Source organism: Narcine bancroftii, chromosome 4, assembly GCF_036971445.1.
Source record: "Narcine bancroftii isolate sNarBan1 chromosome 4, sNarBan1.hap1, whole genome shotgun sequence".
NCBI classification, from domain to species: Eukaryota; Metazoa; Chordata; class Chondrichthyes; order Torpediniformes; family Narcinidae; genus Narcine; species Narcine bancroftii.
Window position 1 is genome coordinate 284,306,563 of NC_091472.1, and position 22,072 is coordinate 284,328,634.

Genomic DNA, 22,072 nt, shown 5'->3' on the forward strand with positions numbered 1-22,072 from the left:
ATATATATATAATGCGACAATCCTTTAATTTTCATCATCTTTTCAGTTTTGGTATTAGTGATAATTTAAATTTTTACTATTGTATCTGGTGCATTCGTATTTTCATATCTAGCTGCAGCAAGTAAGAATTTTGAAGCATTTCGACATTGAATTTACTTATATAACAATAAACTCACATTGATAATGATACATTGACATTGCTGCTCTACTAGAATACCGACCCTCAGTGCTGTTCATGCTATTTTTTGTGTTTTGTCCATTAAAGTGAGTTTTCTCTGGTTGCTCTGGTTTCCTTTAACAAGTTAGGGTTGATGGCCATTGTCAAGTCAAGTGTCATCTGATTGCACAAGTACAACCAGCATTCCCTGGTCCTTGATGCAGATGCACAATCAGACATAACACACATACAAACAACCAACACCTATGCAGGACAGGTATTCATATATACAAAGAAGTAAATGAATATTGTTTCATGAATATAAGTGTCTCGAATGGTTGGCGTGAACAGTTCCTTTGGTCGTTCAGCATTCTCACTGCTTGTGGGAAAAAGGTGTTCCTCAGCCTGGTGGTGCTGGCTCTGATACTCCTACATTTCTTTCCCAATGGGAGTAGCTGAAAGATGCTGTGTGCAGGGTGGAAGAGGTACTTAATGACTTTGCTTACCCTCTTCGGACAATCATCCAGGTAGATCATGTTGATGGAGGGGGGTGGGGGGTGGGAGACACTAGTGATTCTCTCTGCCATTCATGGTCCTGTACCTCCAATCCATTTCTCTGCAGCATCTGTACCGCACTGTGATGCAGCCAGCCAGGAGGGTCTTGAAATAGGTCCAGTGGAAGGTTGGAATAATGGTGGTCGGTAGCCTTGCTCGCTTCTGTCTACTCAGGAAGTGCAGTAATGGTGGTAGAATCTAGGGAGAAATGGTAGGAATGTGGGATAAAGTAGAATGAGTGCAAAAGGGTGTTTGGTGGATGGTTGTTTCTGTCCTCTATGATTTTATGAGAATCTCTGTCTGATGCATGGACACCCTGTCACTAATCCATAAATTTGGGAATAGCCTATATTAGCTGATGCCACCTAGTCTCTCCAAAGCTGTGAATGGTTGCAGTCTTTACTGGCACTTAACGTGATACACCAACTGAAATGAGAGCTCGTAATGATAGTAACATTGGAGGCAGTACATGGGAGTTTCACCAGACTAGCTTCTGGTATTAGAGGGTTGTCCTACTGAAAGAAGTCTAAATAATTTGACTTTGTATTTGTTGGAATTTAGACATTATTTTAGCATCCATGATCTTCAGGGGTCTTGACAAGATAAATGGTGGGATGTTTTGACAAGTAGGAGAGTCTTTAACAAGGGGAAATAAAACTCAAGGGCCCAGTCATTTAAGACTGAGATACATGCATTTCTTCTTGCAGAGGGACCTGGCATCTCTGTCCCACTGGGTTTTGGAAGCTGGATCATTAGAAATATTTGGCCACCATGGTTCAGTTGGATCCAAAGGCTTTTTTTTTCCATGCTGTATAAACTTAGGAATCTGAGAATTTCAACCAATAATCCTGTGTGCAGTGTGGTCTCTAATCTGCATATGGATCTTGGATGTGGAATTGACCTCTTCTGTCCATGGGGTCTGTTACCTACATACATATATGAGAGAACTGATGGCAGACTTCCTAATCATGTGTGTACTGCAGTGGTCCATGTGCTGCCAAACCTATGAAGGCCAAGGCATGCTCTCCAAATCTGACATACTCATTAGGGAATCATGCCCACTTTCCAACTCCAACAGCTATTCGGGGTTAAGGCCATCTTGAATCCGGGTCTCTCAGAAGTGTGCCAGTCCGCCTCAGCCCACGGATCATTATGTGCACGAGCACGCTACCCCGTGCAAATGTCGGGGGCGCGCGGCGCCGACCTGGCGGCGCGTCCGGCCTTTCTCGCACCTTGTCGGTTGAGCCGACTGGGCGCCGGGTGGCGCGCGCGTCTCTCCTCCCCCTCCCACCAACCCGCGAACGTTGGGGGCGCGCACGCCGCCCTGCGCCCGGCCGCTGGTGTGGCGCGCGCCCGCTCGGCGTCCCGGACGTGGGCGCTCCGTCCCGCTCGCCCCACGTTGGGGGTGCGGAGATGAGTCGCGGCGGCGGTTGAAGGCCGGCGACCTGCTGGGGTCGGTGGCCCCCGTGGAGTCCGTGCCGCTGGAGGACTGGCGCTCGCTTCAGGTCAGAGTTGGCGGGAGCCTGCCTCTGGGCCGGGGGTAGTTGTCTGGGCCGAGCCGGCGGGAGACGAGCCGTCTGGGCCGAGCCGACGGGAGACGAGCTGAGTTGTCTGGGCCGAGCCGGCGGGAGACGAGCCGTCTGGGCCGAGCCGACGGGAGACGAGCTGAGTTGTCTGGGCCGAGCCGGCGGGAGACGAGCCGTCTGGGCCGAGCCGGCGGGAGACGAGCCGTCTGGGCCGAGCCGGCGGGAGACGAGCCGTCTGGGCCGAGCCGGCGGGAGACGAGCCGTCTGGGCCGAGCCGGCGGGAGACGAGCCGTCTGGGCCGAGCCGGCGGGAGACGAGCCGTCTGGGCCGAGCCGGCGGGAGACGAGCCGTCTGGGCCGAGCCGGCGGGAGACGAGCCGTCTGGGCCGAGCCGGCGGGAGACGAGCCGTCTGGGCCGAGCCGGCGGGAGACGAGCTGGGTCTGCAAGGATAGCGTCCGGCTGGCCCATTGCTCAGCTGCGGCCCCCCAACCCCTGTCCCCCCGAAGGACCGAGGGCAGGCGCTCCGTGGTCAAGGCGCCTGGTTTCAGGGTGCGACAGCTCGAGTGAGGAATGTGGATTTGGATTAGATTTAATGCAAAGCTCCACGACTCCTGAGCGGAGATGCCGTGCCCTTTGGGGTTGTCTGAGTGGCGGCGGGTGAAATGAGGGGGCTGGTGCAGACTGGAGTCCGACTGGTGACCCATCCAGTGAGAATTCCTAAATGAGCTAACTTTAAGTTCAGCACAGGAGCTGCGTTCTTCGGGATATTGACCTTCAGATGAAGATATTCAGGTAGGAGGAGACTTGAGCTGTTGATGAGAAGAGCAAGGGGTCATGCTGCGACCATTTAAACAGGAAGCAGATAAAGTGATTCATTTTGTCTGCACCAGTAATAACGACAAAAGGAGCTGGTGTTATTGAAAATGTGATTTAAAAACAAATCTACTTGTAGCATTTTAACATGCTCAACAGAAAAGGTTAGCCACAGTGGTCGTATAGGGATTGTGTCACAGCATTCATTTGTGTCCCACCATCTGGGATATTGTCTTGTTCACAGCAATGTGGAAAAATGGTTTTTAAGCCTGAATAATGATGCACTGAGAAAACTTTGATCTGCAAGGATAATGAAGTTCGTTGCTTCGAATCGTGTTCCTGGATCCACTCTGCTTCAAACGTGTCTGCTCGTGATTAGTGTTCCTATCTGATGAAATTTGAAAAAGCAAGCTTGCCTCTCATTTGGGCCAATTAGAGACTTCTGAATTCAACATGGAGTTCAACAAATTTAGAGTTCTGAACTCAATGTCTGATTGTACAGTTTGGTGTTATGAGAAGTGGCCAGTTCTGCTGCAGTTATCAATGCCCTTTTTGATTTAACCATATAACAGTTTATGGCATGGAAAACAGGCCATCTCGGTCCTTCAAGTCCACGCCAGTTCTCTCAAACAACTCCTCTAGATCCCCCCCCCCACCTAAGAAAGTTTGAAAACTACTATTTTAATTATTCCAAATTGATTCATTATGTGCACAGTTTCATAACTCCAAAGGAAATGGGCCAATGACAATTTTTCTCAAGCAAAATATTTCAGTAATAATTGGGTCCAGAGCAGTGATTCTCAACCTTCCCTTCCTTCTCACATACCACCTTAAACAATCACTTACTAATCACAGAACACATGGCGTAGGGAATACTTAAAGTGGTATGTGAGTTGAAAGTAAAAGGTTGGAAACCACTGCCATAGAAGCTGCAAAACCCTCTCTTTACTAATCCCTATCTTTTCCATAACTAAGCCATTTGCCTCACCTATCTCACATAGTCCAAAGTCCTTTTCCTTCGTGAACACAGATGAGAAAAAATTGTTTAATATCTCTCCCATCTGATACGATTCCTTGCACAGTTCACCATTCGCATTTTCCAGAGGTCCTATTCTATCCTTAACCCTCCTTTGACTATTCACATATCTGTAAAAACCCTTTGGATTCACTTTTACCTTATCAGCTATTGATACCTCATACCTTTTTGCCTTTCTAATTTCCTTCTTAAGGTTTTTTCTGCAATATACGTAATAATCATTACATCTTATTCATTTTTTGCTTCTTAAATTTAGTATATGCCTCCCTCTTTTCCCAAACCAACTTCCTAATTTTTCCAGAAATTCACGATTCCCTTGAACTTTTGGCCTTGCCTTTCGATCTGAGTGGTACGTAAAGATCCTGCACTCTCAATATCTCTTCTTTAAATACCCTCCAAATCTCCTCTACATCCTTTCCAGAAGAAAGATTAGCCCATACAATTTTCTGCAAATTCCTTCTCATTTCTTCAAATCTGGCCTTCCCCCACCTGAAGACCTTCAACTTCAGACCTGACCTATCCTTTTCCATATTTAAGTTGAAGCTAATGGACCCATGATCACTGGATCCAAAGTTCTCACCAACACACACTTCCATCACCTGCCCTATTCCGTTCCCTAACACTGCCTCCCCTCTAGTAGGCACCTCAACATACTGCTGTAAAAAGCAATCCTGAACACATTGTACAAAGTCTAAGCCATCATGCCCTCTCACTGATTGTGTTTCCCAATCAATATTATGAAAATTGAAATCCACAACTATCACAACTCTATTTCTACTACACATCTCAGCTATTTTCCTGCACATTTGCTCTTCCAGTTCCCTATCCTTTTTTGGTGGCCTATAATATACCCCTATATTTGTAGCCACACCTTTCTTATTTTTTAGTTCAACCTACTGAGCCTCCTGCGATGAGTCTTCCAGTCTATCTTGCCTCAGCACCGCTGTAATATCTTCCCTGACAAGCAACGCCACACCTCCCCCTCGTACCCTGCCATTTATGTCACGTCAAAAGCAGCGAAATCCCTGAATATCTCACTAATTGCTATCACATCATACTTTTTCTCTTTCTTTGATCACAATCTGACCAGCTGGCATTTTCTATAGCAGTTGTTCTCAACCTTTTTCTTTTCACTCACATACCACTTTAAGTATTCCCTATGCCATAGGTGCTCTGATTAGTAAGGGATTGCTTAAGGTGGTATGTGGGTGGAAAGAAAAAGATTGAAAACCACTGTTTTAATGGTACCTAATTGACTCATTATGTCAAAACTCCAAAGGAAATGGGCCAGTGACAATTTTTCTCAAGCAAAATATTTCAGTAACAATTGGGTCTAGACCAGTGGTTCTCAACCTTTCCCATCCCACTCACAGACCACCCTAAGCAATCCCTTACTAATCACAGAGCACCGATGGCACAGGGATGTGAGTGGAAAGAAAAAGGTTGAGAACCACTGGTTTAGATTAGATTGCTCAGCACTGCCTCTTTGGGAATCGCAGAGGTCTTTGCATCCACAACAGCTTTGTTTGGCACGTTTGAGGTAACTCCCACCATGAAGACTGATGCAGAATTGTCATTCAAGACCCCATCCATTTCCTAACCCCTCTCCCCCATCTTCCAAGGGACTCTAGTTCACTTTAGCCACCCTTTTTTGTTTTATATAATTTAAAAAAACTTTTACTATTTTTATATCTTGTGCTAGATCACTTCATAATCTATCTTCAATTTCTTTATTGCATGCCTCATGGTTCCTTGTTGCTGTTTAAATTGTTCCCATATTCAATGTACCCAAATGTAGCATCTCCAACTTGAACTGCATCTGCAATTCCCTAGCCAAGTTCCCCATCTGACGTCGATCCCAAATCATATCTTGGTAACCACTCTCCACCGTAGTGCATATGCTCGTGTCATCAGGAAACTCCCTTGCCTTGCCAGAGATGTCCTTGCCCAGATAATTTATGTATATTACAAAAAGCACTTAGAACCAAATCCTGAGGCACTCCGCTGGTCACGATCCTCCAGTCTGAAAAAGCTGCCCTCTGCAACTAAGAAGTTGTTCTATTACAGAGCCATTTTCAAAAATCTAGTTAGCCTCCTATCCCATGTGCCCCAACCTTTCATGCAACCTAGCATGTGGGACCTTGTAAATCGTTTTACTACAATCTATATAAAGAACATCAACTTCCCTCTCCTTGTCTACCCTCTTTGTTACCTCAATCAAGTTTATAAAGCACTTTTGCACCCCCTATTTGTATGAGATTTTCAATTGTACTGTGATCATTCTTTCCAAGAGGATCCTAAATTATAAGATAATTAATTTTAACTGTCTCATTGCACAGGATCAGATCAAAGATGGATGTTTTCTTGTAGATTTGGTAACAAAGTTATCATGGATGCATCTGTGAAGTCCTCATCTAGACTGCCTTGACTAACTTGATTCACCCAATCTATGTGCAGTTAAAGTCTCCCCTGGCAACTGCCATGCCATCCTTGTGTGATGAAATGATCAAATATTTCTTGGTGTATTGTCAGTGCTACTATAATGTTATTTGATGGATCCTGTGCCTCAATTTCTGGATCAACTGATAATGAGGGTCCTTTTCAGAAGCTTGACAGAAGTCCATGTGTGCTCTACCCTCATAAGTCATCTTGTTTAACTCCTCTTTTAAACAAAAAAAACTCAATCAAGTTTTTCTAATTACCATTAGTGAATTATCAACAGGATAGCTTCATCAACTGCTAACAACATGGTGCACCTGTCTTTATCAGAGATGTTTCTTTTGTACTGTGCAACCCTTCCATACTTTCTTTGTAACTTAAAATATAATTCATTTTATTTTGCTCCCAGCCCTGATTAAAGATCTTTTGACCTGAAATGTTAAATTTGTTTCCCATTCTAGAGCTGTTGAGTGTTACTGGCATTTGCAGTTTTCTTGATTTTCATTTGTTACGTTGAAGTTTGTTTGTAAAGAGGTTGTGTAGTCATTTTTATATGATTTGTAGATTATTTGTTATATTTGAGTAATGTATTGTATTTCATTTCCTGGCAGGCTGCACTCACAATGGCGAGTGAAGAGGAACTGCTATAGCCAGCATCTATGAGAGGGCAGAATTCAAAAACATTCACATAAATGGCAGATGAGGGAAGAAGCAAAACCACAGCTGTGCAGATTGGACATAGCCTTTATCTCTCTGTTATTACAAACCAGAACATGAACTTGTTTGTTCGGGGAGTGGTTCTATTTTCCATTGGTGTGTTCTTAGCACTTGTATTGAACTTATTGCAGATTCAAAGAAATGTCACTCTTTTTCCTCCTGATGTGATTGCCAGCATTTTCTCATCGGCATGGTGGGTTCCACCATGTTGTGGCACAGCTTCTGGTAAGTAATTGTGAGTCCTGTGTTCATGAAATATCTTCAGTAGTGCTTACAAGGATTATTTGAGTAAGTCAATTTCACTTTTTTCTCAGCATTCTGCCCTCACTGATCCTCATTGTAAGTGCAAACTAAACTCTGTTCATCTCAACTTTTTGATTGAAGTTATTCTTCTCATTGGTAAGGCTTTGTGTCAGGGCAGGGCCATGTGCATGTTCTTGCATTATCCTGGAGTGTGGGGATTATTTGTAAAACTGCTGTAAGTGAAATAAATGGTTGAAGACTTCAGCTGATTTGATTCACATCACATGATATCAAGAAATGGCTGAGAAAAATGGACGCAACTAAGATTGTGACCAGAAAATATCACCGATATAATCGAGAATTAGCTGTGCTCCTTATTAATCTGTTCCAGCACAGTTACATCCCTGGCATTTATGTGAATCTAGAATAATTTCCCAGGTATGCCCTGTTCACAAAAAGCAGGTCAGAAAGTGGGCATGTCCAATTTCACATCGAATAAAGCCAGATTTACTTTGTCAGAATGATGCTGCTCATTGACAATCTCAATAAAAGGGTGATGCCACTTATCTTTGTTCAATTGGCAGTACCTTTGCTAAGTTACCCTTTATATCTAGGAGGGGACAGTAGCCATTGACCAGAAACTCTTTGGCACCAGCCACATAAATGCCAATGTTACAAGTGCAGGTCAAAGGCTTAGTCATTTCGAGTGGATGATTCTAGCCCCTGTCATCCCAAAACCTTTCTCTCATCAGCAAAGTAAAATGTGCCAGCATGATAGAATATTCTCTACTTGACTGCTCCAACAGCTCTCACTGACCAGAAGAAACATCTTGTTTAATTGGCGCCTTAATGAGTAGTCTCAACATAAGTTCCTACAACCATTGCCACACTGGTTGTGGGTGTGTACATGTTTTAATTTTTAAAAATGTAGAGATATAGCATGGTAACAGGACCTTCTGGTCCAGGTGCTGCACCTCCCAAATACACCCACGTGAAAAGTTAATGTACTAACCCCGTACGTCTTTAGAATGTGGGCTGAAACCAAAGCACCTGGGGGAAACCCATGCAAAAATGGGAGAATATACAAACTCCTTACAGACACTGCTGGATTTGAACCTGGGTCTCTGGCACTGCGGTAGCAATGTGCTAACTTCTACCTATAATATTTTACACCTTCTAAATCTGATACCTCTTCCATAAAAAAGAGGCAACAATAGGTACATGGAAACATGCCCAGAATCAGGATCTCCTCTAGGTTACTCACCATGCTGGCTTGGAAATTTATTGCTGGTCATTCATCATTACAGAGTTTGTCTTGTAATTCTGTACCCAACATCAGTGTGCAATTGTGTTCACTAGCCAATTGGTGTGGCTTGAGAAGGCAAATCAATAAAGGATAGCCTTTGATCTCCACGATCCATCCTTCTAAACAGTGTTGACTGAAGAATATTTGATCCTCCTGAGGATAAATGCATGATGTATGCCTCTTGAACATGGCGTTCATTCTCAAGAAATTTTCATGATCTATAACCTCTACAATGTTGAACGAGTTAAAAAATAAAATCTTTCCAATTTATGAACAAGATTAGTTACTCATGGGAGCTTTTATAGCTTGACTGTCCATACTCATCTGAGGTCAACATTACTGATGCATCCCAGTCCCTGGATGACATCTGTTTATTCCTGAGATCAAAGTAGATTAAATAATCTTTTTGTGTACATTTAGATAATTTTTGCAGTGGTGCATAGTAAATAGGGATACAGGAGAAATCTGCTTTGGCCACTTGATCACAGTTGGTCAACTTGAACTTGGAAAGATCTTCTGATGAGCAAGTTCAGAGATTTTGACCATCATGGAAAATGAAACAGTCCAGGCACAAGGATCTGGGTGAAGGTCTTCCTGCAGCATTGCACATATTTCACAAATGACAGCCCTGGTAAACCTGAGCTTGTAGATACTTAATTCTTCTCTTAATTTGTGAATGGTTAAGCAGAAATTAAGAAGGAAGTATCTGTGGGAGTGGTCTTTTTTGCATGTTTTTGCTTCCTGCTTTCTGGTCCTTCCCTCCTATTGTGTGGCAAACTATTGCCATATACATTCCTCTTGTAAGGAATCCTGTCAGGTGTATCACTGCTGATACATTGATAGTAACTAAACATAGATTTAAGGATGTAATTTTCAAAATTCATTATTTATAGTTTAATTGAATTAGTCATTGCCACTTGTTACTGAGATAGAGTGCTATCCAGACAAGTCAACCCATAATATAGTACGTCAGGTAATGCAAAGTAAAACAAAGATGCAGAATCCATTCTTACAGAGAAGATTATAATTTAAAAAAAATAGGGCTACAATGAGCAATGATTGTGTGATTCAAGAGATCATCTTTTACTTATAAGAGGTCTATTCAATAGTCTGCTAACATTGGGAAAGAAACTACCTTTGAATCTAGTGGTGTGTGCTTTTAAATTCTTGTTTACAAAAAAGCAACAGATGAAAGAGCTTGTCGGAGCCACAGATTGTCTAGAGGGGAACTTGCTGTCCTAAGAGGGTCATGTGATTTTGCAAGCAGAGAGAGTCAAACAGGCTTTCTCTCTGTGAGAGAGAGAGACAGATGAGTTTTACAGTCAGCAGCAACAACTGGGACTGGAACAGGACAAGCTGGCAAGCTTGTGGAAAACCCCATTTGGAAGACGGGTTGTGAGTGCTTAGGTCAGCCTGGTCAAAGCCCTTGTGGTTCATGCAAGAGGAGAGGACTGGCTGTCTAATGTTTCTCTTGAAATAAGAGAAACAGAAAAGGCACTCTGTGGTGACCTGAAAGAAAGAGGTTATCATCTGGAGAACCGTGAGGGGGAAAGCTTTGTCAGCAAGATACTGAAGTGGCTGATTAAAAAGGAATCAGTTGTGGGTGTCCTAGAATAAGGTGAAAGAATTGAAACGCTTTATCCATTCCATTGGAATTTTTTTCTCGCCTTGTAATTTTTTTCTAACACTTGCTCCTAAATTTTGAAGCTTGTACAGTGCATTGATTTTTGAGACAATCATTAAGAACTTGGCAATATTAAATATTGATTATAAATTATATCTCTGCAGCCATAGCTGAATGCATGATTGTTTAAAATTTTTTCATGTGTGCTTTATTCAAGTAATGATGTTGAACTAAATGTGCATAAAAATTACATTTTTGACTGTACAAATCAATTCTGTTATTTTTCTGCAGCGGTGATTGGTTTGCTTTACCCCTGCATTGACAGTCATCTGGGAGAACCACACAAATTCAAGAGGGAATGGTCCAGCGTAATGCGCTGTGTGGCAGTCTTTGTGGGTATAAACCATGCTAGTGCTGTATCCTTCTCTTTGCTTGCTAAACTGAACAATGTCGACTTCATTTTTTTTGTTTGCTTGAAAGAACCTGCATTCTATTTGCATAATTTTAGTCTTATGTCAAGAAGCTAAATACATTAATACCTATTGATTAATTTCAAAACATAATTGTTTCCAGTAATAGGTGGCTGCTTAGAAAATTTATTTGAATTTCTTTTGTAGAAATTTTTCAAAATACTACCGCAACGCAACTCTTATTTCAGCAATATTCGAACTTTGATTGGAAGATGTTTGTGTTGAGATTTTTTTCCGTGGTTTATCAACTTATTTTTTCATTTCAAGTTGCAACTAGTTAAGCAAAATTGCTTTGTTGAATTCTCTCTGTTTCAAACCTTAACCATGTTCCTATAGAAGGTAGATTTTGCCAACAATATGCAGCTGTCGCTTACATTAGCAGCGCTTTCCATTGGATTATGGTGGACATTCGATAGATCGCGAAGTGGCTTTGGACTTGGTATAGGAATTGCTTTTCTTGCAACATTAGTCACTCAGCTTTTGGTCTACAATGGTGTTTACCAGTAAGTACAAATGAGAAGATTGAATTTCAGTGCTTTTCACCAATATGATTTTATTGTGGATTGGGTTGATATTTCTTTGCCTCTGAGGTATTGTGGAAAACTGAATTGTAAGATGAAAATGTTTACATAGTGGAGGTAAAGCTAATTCTCCAGCAGATGGGTTTGGATGAAGTGTGAGGCATGTTTTGCTTTCTGGTGTTCCTCCCAGAATGATTGAAATTGAAGGAGGAATTAAAATATTTGTTCTTTTGACCACAGTAACTTGAATTGAGATAATGATTTTAAACAGTGATAATGTCCACACTGTTTTATGTGGAAAATGTAGATCCTGAATTAAATGGTTAGACAAGTCTGGATAAGCTTTATTTCAAGGCAGGTTCAAGTAGAATATCAGACTTAGATGTGAAATGGATTGAAGAGTTGAAATTTAAGAATTTATAACCAAGGGGCTGTGGAAGTATTTGAGTTTGGTGATAAAGTAAATTGATCTGAAGTAGGTAGAGAGCTGGGTAAAAGCATGATTTCCAACTATTGGTATGGAGTATGTATGTCCTGTGAATCCAGAATTGAAAAACAAGAAAATCCTGAAAATGTACAGTAGATTAGGAGACATCTGCAGGGAGGGAAACAGTCAATACTTAAGGCTAACTTTTCATGAGAACTAAATACTGTAAAGATAAAATAAACATGTTTTAAATTGCAGAGAAGGGGAAGTGGAAAGAATAGTGAAATTTTGAAAGGGAGAGACCTGTCTCTTTCCTTGCTAAACAGATATACCCAGCTATCTGAAAGTAGAGTGTTCCTTTGAAACCTTTTGTAAGCCGAAATGGCATAAAGCAAAGAAGCAATTACCATTCATTTAAATGGAAATTTTTTTGGAGCATTCCTGGACCCAAAAAATAACCCACCAAAACATAGCAAATAACACATAAAATGTAAAATAACACTAAAATATAGTAAAAGCAGGAATTATATGATAAATACACAGCCTAAATAAAGTAGCAATAATGTATTACAGTGTAATTTCACTTACCAGAATCGGGAAGGTAGCCACCGCCCTACCAGCCGCTATTTCATAAAAGTGAACACAGGTTTCTTCGTAAAAGCAAATTTGCCTAAAGCGAGTATTTGTAAAGTGAGGTATACCTGTATCTCAAACCAGGCGATGTGGGAAGAAACATGGGTGGACATGTTGAAGAGAGGAGGTTGGAAGGGGGAGCAATAGAAAAGTCTTAGTCTGAATAAGGAGAAGAAGCATTATCATTTTGAACTCAACAAATAATACAATACCGTCTGTAATAGGCAAAGGGAGGACTGCATGAGGATTTTGTGAATATTCAAATTTGGTAAAGAGACAAAAGCATTTGATTGCATATTATGTAACTCTGGAATGACACCTGAATGATTCTGATTACACAAATATTGAAAGTAGGATTTGTAGTATGCTTTAACATTGGCTCATTGGAATAAAAGGTGAGGTTATTTTCAAATGTTTTTACTGTGTGATGGGTGATAATTTGGGTCACTGCACATTCTCCCCGTGTCTGCATGGATGTCCTCTGGGGGCTCTGGTTTTCTCCCACCCTTCAAAACATACCGTCTGTTGGGTATAATTGGACAGCACAGACTCATGGGCCGAAATGGCCTGTTACCATGCTGAATGTCTAAATTTATTCAAAGTGATATTGGTAGATATGGAGAAACTTTGCATGAAACTAAAATAAAGTTGAAGGCTAAGCCTTCTGAAATTGTATTTGGATAGTATTTTTCATGAAAGAGAATGAAAATCTGTAATTTTGTCAAGATATTGAAGTGTATGGTGCACAGGAATGTAAAGAGCTCAAATTGCTTATCTGCTAATATCGTTGCAGAATAAATCTGCAGTTTTGTGGCCTCGTTTTGTTTCTGTGCTGGTATTGTTCCATAAACAGTGCATGATAAAACTATTAAGCCACCATAAATATTCTCTTGATATTAGAAATGTCTTTTTTATTTCTAAATTGTATGGTATAGTGTCAAATTACACATTAGCTGCATTCTTAATACTGTGTGTTTGAGCCTTCACATATTTTGAAAAGCATCTTCTGTAAGTGTAATATCCTTCTATTTATTTATTTATTTTAGACCTACAGCACGGAAACAGACCATTTTGGACCATGAGTCTGTGCCGCCCAATTTATACCCAATTAACCTACACCCACAGTATGTTTTGAATGGTGGGAGGAAACCAGAGCCCCTGGGGAAAACCCATGCAGAAACGGGGAGAATATACCAACTCCTTACAGACAATGTGGGATTTGAACCCTGGCCCCGATCGCTGGCACTGTAAAGGCGTTGCTCTAACCGATATGCCAACTGTGCCGCCCAATTGAACCGTAGAATGGTTACAACACTGAAGGAGGCTGTCCACAAAAGTTGTCTGTTCCAGCTTTCTACCAGGGCATCTCATGTATGAGGAATCTGCCTCCACTTCATCTGCAGGCTGCACAATTATATTTCAAAGACATGGGTTAGTCTGTTAATTGGCTATATGAATGTAAATTAGGTGACGAGGCTCATTGGACCAGAAGGGCGTGCTACCTTACTGTATCTCTACATTAATGTCATAACAAAATATTAATATAATTCAGATTTTTAAAAAAATCCTTGTGTAATTGATAATTCCCTTTTCTATTTTTAACTATTTGACCCTCATGGCTTGCTCCTACACCAATAGAAACTGTTTCCCACTAACCTGCATGTCCATATCCCCATGAATTTAAACACAATCAGATCTTCCCTGAGCCTCTAAAAGTAACATCTCTGTCTCTTTCATCTATCCTTGTATCTAGTCCTTGTCTCCGGAACTTTATAAATCTTTTCTGGACTCTCTAATGACTTCATCCTTCCTCTTGTGAAGTGACCAGATTTAAACACAGTTGAGGCTTGACCTTTTATTTTAAATGAAGGTTCTATATGACGTCCCTCCTTTTATATTCCTTGCCTCTTTTGAAGTATCCACAGAAAGTTTGTGCCTTATAAAATGCCAATGGACTTATGAATAGGAAGTACATTTACCATGCTCCAGGCCTCTGGCATTATATCCATATCCAAAGAGCATCAAAAAATGGCGGTCAGTGCAGTTTGTGATTTCTCCTTTTACTTCCTTGAAAACAGTTTAAGCGGTTTGTTGCATCCCAGTTTTCTAATACCCCTAGGCTATAAATTTTGAAAGTATCTGATGTCACAGTAATTTCCCCCCTCACTATTACTTTGGAATCCTTTTTTTCCCCTGATGAAAATGATGGAGACTACCCATTCAGTATCTTAACATTGTCCTGGCATCAAATGTGATTCTCTTTTTATCCTGATTTACTCCACACCTCCATGTATTCCCCTGTTGTTATTCATATGCATATGGGACACCTTTGGTTTCCCGTGTGCATTTTACCTCTTCATCCATATCTTATTGCTGACCCATAATATGCACTCAAAAGTGTAATGACTCTCTCGTCTCCAATGAGAGGTTCTACCTTGGACTCTCTGTGCTATTCTCTCTGAAACACTATTATCATTTATCAACATTACTATCACAGCCTCTCTCTTTCTTTCCCCATTCCTGACTGAAATCAAGGACTATTTAATGCTCAATCCTGTGCAAGTTCCGATTCTGCCCACTGTGGCATATTTTCATGCACTTAACTATCCATGTTGTTAACTAACCTTGTTTTCCACAATTCACGCTTTCCCTGTAATGTGTAATAAATCTAATTGAATTTTATAATTTCTGTTTTTGCCGATCCAAATAAAATCATGTTGCTCATTTAGTCTCGTGTGAAATGTCTTCCCCATTTTGATTTTTTTTAAAGCTTTCAGTTTTAACATAATCCTTTTTCTGACTCTTGAGTAAATTTGTTAATTCTTAACCTGCATAATCTTCCCTTGGCCAGTGCACCCTGCTGCAATATTGCCTTCTTGAATACCCCTTCAATTGAACTACCTCCTGCTTCCACCTTTAGTATTTTTTCCCTCTACAAAACTAATTAAATGTTACTCAAAAGTTCCAGCAAACTTGCCCACAATGATATTGGTCCTCTCCCTGTGAATGTGCAACCATCTGGCTCGTATAGGTGAAATCATCCCAAGAAATTGTTCAAATTCCTCAGGAATATCACATCAACTCTCCTACATAATTTTCCCAGCCACATATTCATCTGCTTTATCTTCCTATTTGTACATTAATGCACAGCACTGATAGTAAATTGGATATTGCTACATTTTGAGGTCTGGTTTTGTACCTCTTTCATAGCTTGCTTACCTGTGCCTGCAAGATTTCAGCTCAGTGTCCATGAAATCAATACTGAGGATAAGAGCTCAGACGTTTGGCTTTCCCCTTCAAGATGCTTTTTTTTAGCCATTCAGTGATTGACTTGATCCTGGGACTTGGGAGGCAACATATCCTCCTGGAATGGCCACTGGCAACCGAAGCACCTACCTTTCTCTTCAACTGTTGAATTTTCTTTTGCTCTTTCATGTGTATTTCTTCCCTCCTATTCAGCCGAGCCAATGGCAATGTACTATTCCTGACTTTGGCTGCTCTCTGAAGTTGGCACAATGGCATTGCAAGTGTTGCACAGCTCCAACAATTCAGATTAAATCCTGACATCTGCTAATGTCTGAAGTTTGCTTGTTCTTTCTGTGACTTTTTTGGATTTAATAATGGGTTCTATTTTTCTCCTACATCCTGGTTGTTGGATTACACAGTTACTGTAAATTATCCATAGCGTGAGAATTGGGATGTCTTAATGGACATGTCAGAGGGGAAAGGTTTCAGATAAATAATTGGGGAAATGGGGTTGATGGGGTTGTTCCAAGAGCCAGCAAGCACTCATCTGCTTGAATGACCTTCTCCTTTGCATGGAAACATAGTTGATGTATGGTTAGTCACCACCACCATCAGTAGTCAAATGGGGAAAATCTATTAGCAAGGAAGAGTGACTTCAAACTTTTGCATTAAGTGCCCTCCATAAATGAGTGTTAAATGTTTAAAAAATGATGTAATTTCTACATGGTCAAATCAATATGTACACAAATACCTTTTAATAAAATCTGGAATGCGCACTTTAATCACTTGTGAATTGTTTGATTACAAATTTAAAACTGTGGCGAACAGGGGCAAATGAAGGGGGAAAAAAAAAAGTCTTTTACCTAAACATTATAGAGTACACTCTATTTGCCTGCATCTACTTTCCTTTGTTCTGTCTGGTAGTCACCCATATTCTTGCCTGCTCATGGTTAAGCAATGGTGTGATTTCCTCTCTCATCTAATTCTCAGTTTCACAGATGGTCCACTGTGATTCTAACCACTACTGCTCCATGTTTTGAGGCTGTAGATGATACCTGCATGTGGTTATCTGGAAGTCTCTGTAACCTCCCACAAAGTGCAGGATTTGCATTCCACTCCGCAAAGTTGCCCTGTCATGTCTAATCCTCATTAATAGCTTCTAATCTGTATAAGCATCAGAAAACTCTCATTATCTGACTTGCACCAATGTCACACTATTGAGCCAAAAGTTCACGTGACTTTCCTCCTGATCTTGCTTGCCAAAGGCTCATTGCTTACCAAAGCCCAATTTGTGACAACTGCTACACTCTGAGGACTGCTGTGAGAATCCCATTTATTTCAAGGTTCCTTTAATACATAAAAATGTAATACATACGATATACTTCAACTTTTGTCTACTGTAAGGCAAGCAAAGAGCCACCATAGGCTCCCTAATATAGGAAAAAGAGAATCAAAAGAGAGTCCCTTCAGAGACATTGCGCTTCTGTGGATTCGCCTCCAGTGCTCCTGAAGCTGCACGCAGTTCTGTTTAAACCATTGGCAGCCTGAGCACCAGGTCCAAACCTCTGATACAATCAGGAAGCTTTCAACACCCGAGGCCCCTTGGGAGCCTATTCGTGCTCTCAGCACCCTCTTGAATCCTGATTCCAATACCTGGGTTTCATTATCTATTCTCCTGCAGCCTGTATGGGTCCTTCAGCTGTTGAGACCCCACTGGTTCATCAAGGTTTGTATCCCATGCATCTCCTTCTCCCCGGTGTCTTGAGCCGGTCTTCTACTCCCCTGGTATGCTGCCTAGTGCAGGTGCCACCATCTTGGGCACAGACATCTGTGGTTGCAGGATTTTAAATTAAAACACTTGGTACCTTTACTGGGTTGTTTAAAACCTGAATGGAACCGTTGGCAACACGATCGGGAAGTAGGTCCCTGCGGAGCAGTGCAGTGTCTCCATTCCCCACTCCCCAGTCCGCACCAGCACTGCTGGAGCAGCTCTGGTAGCGCCACCTTTTTTCTTTCTTGCATCGTTCTTTCTGCGGCCTCTTCCATATCCCTTTTCCACAAATTTGATCCCAACTCACCTTCGACTGAGGTTCCAATCTAACCCTGACCACTGACTAACAGCCCGGCTGTGACCTCTGGCCACACACCAACTCTGACTGTCGAAACCCCCCCACCCCTTCCTCTGGATTAGATCCCAGATATTTTGTAGTAATTTCAGATTTGTTTGTACTTTCCTTGCCTGCTTTACGATTGTATTATAGTAATGGAACATTGTAAAGATCCCTTGATAGTGTCTATTGGTTGAATTTCTAGGCATGATTCTTTTCAACAAGTTAAAGGGTTACCTAGCTGAAGGTCAGTGGAGTCAGAAGAGAGGAATTTCAAGTGCCCAGGAGGGAAGGAAGGTGTAAGGTTCTAAATGGATTGTGGAACAGCTCTGGTAATCTTTGATTTCACACATCAGGACCAATGCATTTTAGCTGGGAACTTCACCATTTTCATATTATTCATTGTTCATTGATGTCATGTTTAGCACCAAATAACAGAAAATACATAAAAATATTAGTGTCCATATAGGTTAAAAACAACTTGAAAAGATTTGGATACATGTCTGACTTGTGAGTTGAATTGAGTTAGACATAATTTGTATTTACCATTTGGTTTGCAGGCAATCATCTTTCAAAAAAAAAATCTGATTACAAAAAATCTAACAATCAGAATAGTTAATCTGTCACCACATTAATAAACCCTAATGTGTATGTTAAAGTAAAGCCAGGACTTGGTTCTCGGTTATGCCAGTTCAGCATTCTTTTTATTCCTTTGTTTCTGTTCTCCATTGATGTCAAGTGTCTAGCATTAACTTCTTGTTATCTGTGACATTTATGGATGTTCTGATAACTTTGTCAATTGCAGTAACTTGGCATAACATAGCATGTAAGTATAAAATAGCAGGTGATCTTGAAGAAAATATTGAGTTAAAACAATTACCTGCTGCAACCTAAAAAACTGTGACAAAGGGATCCATTATGCTCAAAGTACTGCTACTCAACTATTCCCCCTTGTATTCTATAAATATACTTTGCAGGCTTTACAAGATAAAATGATTGATGTTTCCTTAATAGTTCTCTAAGCCGGTAACCATTTTACATCAGTCAAACTTTGTACATGATTTTTGCTATCACTCAGTCGAATTGAAATACAGTTGATGCCTAAATGAAAAGCGAATGTTTGGCTTTCTGTCTGTCCCTTTCTTTGCAATGCAGTATCTTTAACTAACTCTTTAAAGTATATTCTAATCCTATTCGGTGCCTTGTAAAATGGGGTTAACCGGGCAATTTACTAGCTTGAAGACCCAGGTGCAGGGGTATTTGAAAGTGTTGAACTGGGAAAGCCCAGTCAAAATCCACCCGGGTCCCAGATCTACTTCAGAGATGGTCAGGGAACCCAGCAAAACTTACTCAGGTGTCCTCTTCCACCTATTTGAAAGGGGAAATGGCTCACCCGGTTACTCTGGAACTTTAAACAGAAGGGAACTAAAAGAACACAGGGAAAAGGGGATTCCCTGTGGCTCTGTGACACGTCACTCATTATGTCATCGCAGGGGTGGGATCCCCGCAAATCACTGGGATGGTGACTTAACAGGTAGGTTAGGCTGCTATTTGAAAGGTGTGGGAGCCAGTAATTTCACCCTTGACCCAGGAGGGCTACCCAGGTGCTGCAATTTGAAAGCACCTCATGGATTGCAGATGGTGGATGCTTTTTACTAGCAGATTCTACAAATTGGAATTTATGGTTGTAAAACTAAAAACACTGGGCAGATGAATCTGCTGATCAATGGCCAGAGTTACCCATTCAGAATGGACATTGCAACTGAAGAAGCCAATGGGAAACCACTTCAGTGTTTTTTCCCCTTGTATAATCATGAACTCAACATTAACTACCGTCTCAGCTCAAAGATGGAACCTTCACCGAAGAAGAACAGGGGAGGCAACTACAATTCGGAGCGTCAGAGATCGTGACAAATGGAGAGACATGATCACCCAGGCCAAACGGCAAGGCTCCTGAATAAATGAATCCTATTGAACTTCTAAAATGTTTTTCAGATTTTATTTTTAGCAATAAAATATGGGAAAAGGGAGCGTAAAGAGTCATAGAAAGATGCAGCATGTAAACAGGCATCTCCTCGGCCAACTGAATGTGCTCAACATCAAGCATCTCTTTTTACTCTAATTCTACCTTGATCTATTTTTTATTGTTCCCACATTCCCTGCCTTTCCCCAAAAAATCTACCATTGATTTATACAATTCAGGCAAGTTGAAGGGGCCAACTAACCTACCAATTAGCACATATTTAGAAACTAGGTTCAAATCCTGCACTGTCTAAGGAGTTGATACTTTCTTCTTTTGATCTGCATGGGTTTCTTCCCACCCTCTAAAAACATATGGGGTTTGCAGGCTAATTGGTGTATTTGGGTGGCACAGGCTCTTGATACCATGCTGTATCTCTAAATATTTAACTTTGCCTCAAAATTTTGGAGAGGAGGTTTAGGATGGAGATGAGGAGGAAACTGCTTTTCCCAGACAGTGGAATCCTCTGCCCAAGGAAGCAGTAGATATAATATATTTTTACATAGTTGGGGAATTGAGGGTTTTGGGGTAAAAACAGTTAGGTGGTCCATGTCCAGATCAATCATGATCTTATTAAATAACGGAGCAGCTTGGTGGGCCAGATGGCCTCCTCCTGCTCCTATTTCATGTGGTCTTTTGAATTCCATATGATTACAGGGTGAATGTGCAAACTGCACACAGATGGCACTGGACAGTGAACAGTCAGAATATTTTTTTTCCCCTAGGGCAAGAGGACATGTATCTAAGGTGAGAGGGAGGAAGCTTAAGGGAGATGGGCAGGGCAAATATTTTGCACAGATAGCGATAGGTGCCTAGAACATGCTGCCAGAAGTAGTGGTGGAAGCAGATGCTATGGCACTATTTAAGATGCTTCTTGATTGGCAAATAGCAATGAAGAAGATGGAGTGATACCTGTGAAGTGTAAGCAGAAAATTTAGTTTAATTTGGACATCATGTTAAGCACAGACACGTGGGTAGAAAAGTCTGTTCCTGTCCTATGCTGTTGCTCAGTGGTTAGAGCACTGATCTTGTAAACTAGGGGTCGTGAGTTCATTCCTTCCTATTTCTGTGAGGGGCGCTGGACAAAGTGGTGATTCTCTGACTTCCTTCTGGTAGACAAAGTTAAAGAATTTTTTTGTATGTTACATTCTAAATGTAACAATAAATGGAACCTTTACCTTTTCTATGGACATCAGGGACTCTTGCTCTGATGCAGAGGCTCTATGTGCTGCATCATCGGGCCTCTTTTTCCTTCCTAACAAGTTATCAGTTTGAAAAAATTTAATTTTGCCATCACTGACTCAAGAAAGTAAGCAACTATTCAAGACTTCTTTACTATTCATTCAACATGGTCATGCCCCAAAGTAAAGCAGTTTTGGGTGGATTTAGGGAACTTTTTTAAGGTAGGTTACAAATGTTGCATTTCTGCAAAATCTAGACTTATTTTTAGTGGGGAATATACAAGGGATGTGACCTAAATTAGAATTACCAATAATATCAAGTGGAATTTGTTAAAATTGCATCAGCAGTGGCAAGAAAATGCATTGCAACAACTTGGAAATCAGACTCAAATTCAAAGATGGAACGTGGAAATTCAGAGCTATATTCCTTAAGAGAAAATTGCATACAATTTGAGAAATAAAAATGGTTTATTTTTCAAATATGGTGCCCTTATATGCAAATATTAGGCATAAATATGTGATAGTCTTCTTCCTTTCCCTTGAGCCCTGTAGAGATCCTCCTTTAACCAATCTTCTAATATAGTCATTTTTAAAAATGTTTTGTGTGTTTGATTGTGCATCTCAGAGCCATCCTTGAAGATTTTATTTTTTAGTTATTGTATATTTCGGCATATAAGTCGAGTCGTGGAAACCCCCCCCACCCCAAAAAAAAACTTTTTAAAACAAATAAAATAAAATAAAAAGTAAAAGTAGGGGTCAACTTGTACATAGGGGTCAGCTTGTACACCAGATGTTCTTTTAAGACCTTCAATCCGATACCATGCTGTATCAGATTGAAGGTCTCCAATCCGTGCCGATCTGGCATATGTGACCCTTGAAAAACCGAAAAAACCCAACTGCCACAGATTTTCATGTAGATTTTTATTGAAAACAACAACACAATTGGCATCCTACAAAATCTATCATCGTCTGAAAACAACACATTTAGAACCCTTCAAAATCACTGTATCATCGTCTGAAGCAAAGATGGAGACAAGCACATCCATACTC

General features: G+C 41.0%; 1 protein-coding gene across 3 annotated transcripts in view; it reads left to right on the forward strand.

The window, feature by feature from the left end:
* The first annotated feature begins 2,039 nt into the window (after positions 1-2,039).
* Positions 2,040-22,072, forward strand: part of insig2 (insulin induced gene 2) — a 30,098-nt gene continuing 10,065 nt past the window's right edge. Inside the window, exons 1-5 of one of the 3 annotated variants that reach the window (XM_069935225.1) lie at positions 2,040-2,217; positions 7,138-7,468; positions 10,708-10,832; positions 11,223-11,389; positions 13,514-15,671. In XM_069935225.1, the coding sequence (XP_069791326.1) occupies positions 7,219-7,468; positions 10,708-10,832; positions 11,223-11,389; positions 13,514-13,718 (747 nt within the window). In that variant the 5' untranslated portion in view covers positions 2,040-2,217; positions 7,138-7,218 and the 3' untranslated portion in view covers positions 13,719-15,671. The other 2 variants (XM_069935227.1, XM_069935226.1) reach the window with 2 other exon arrangements.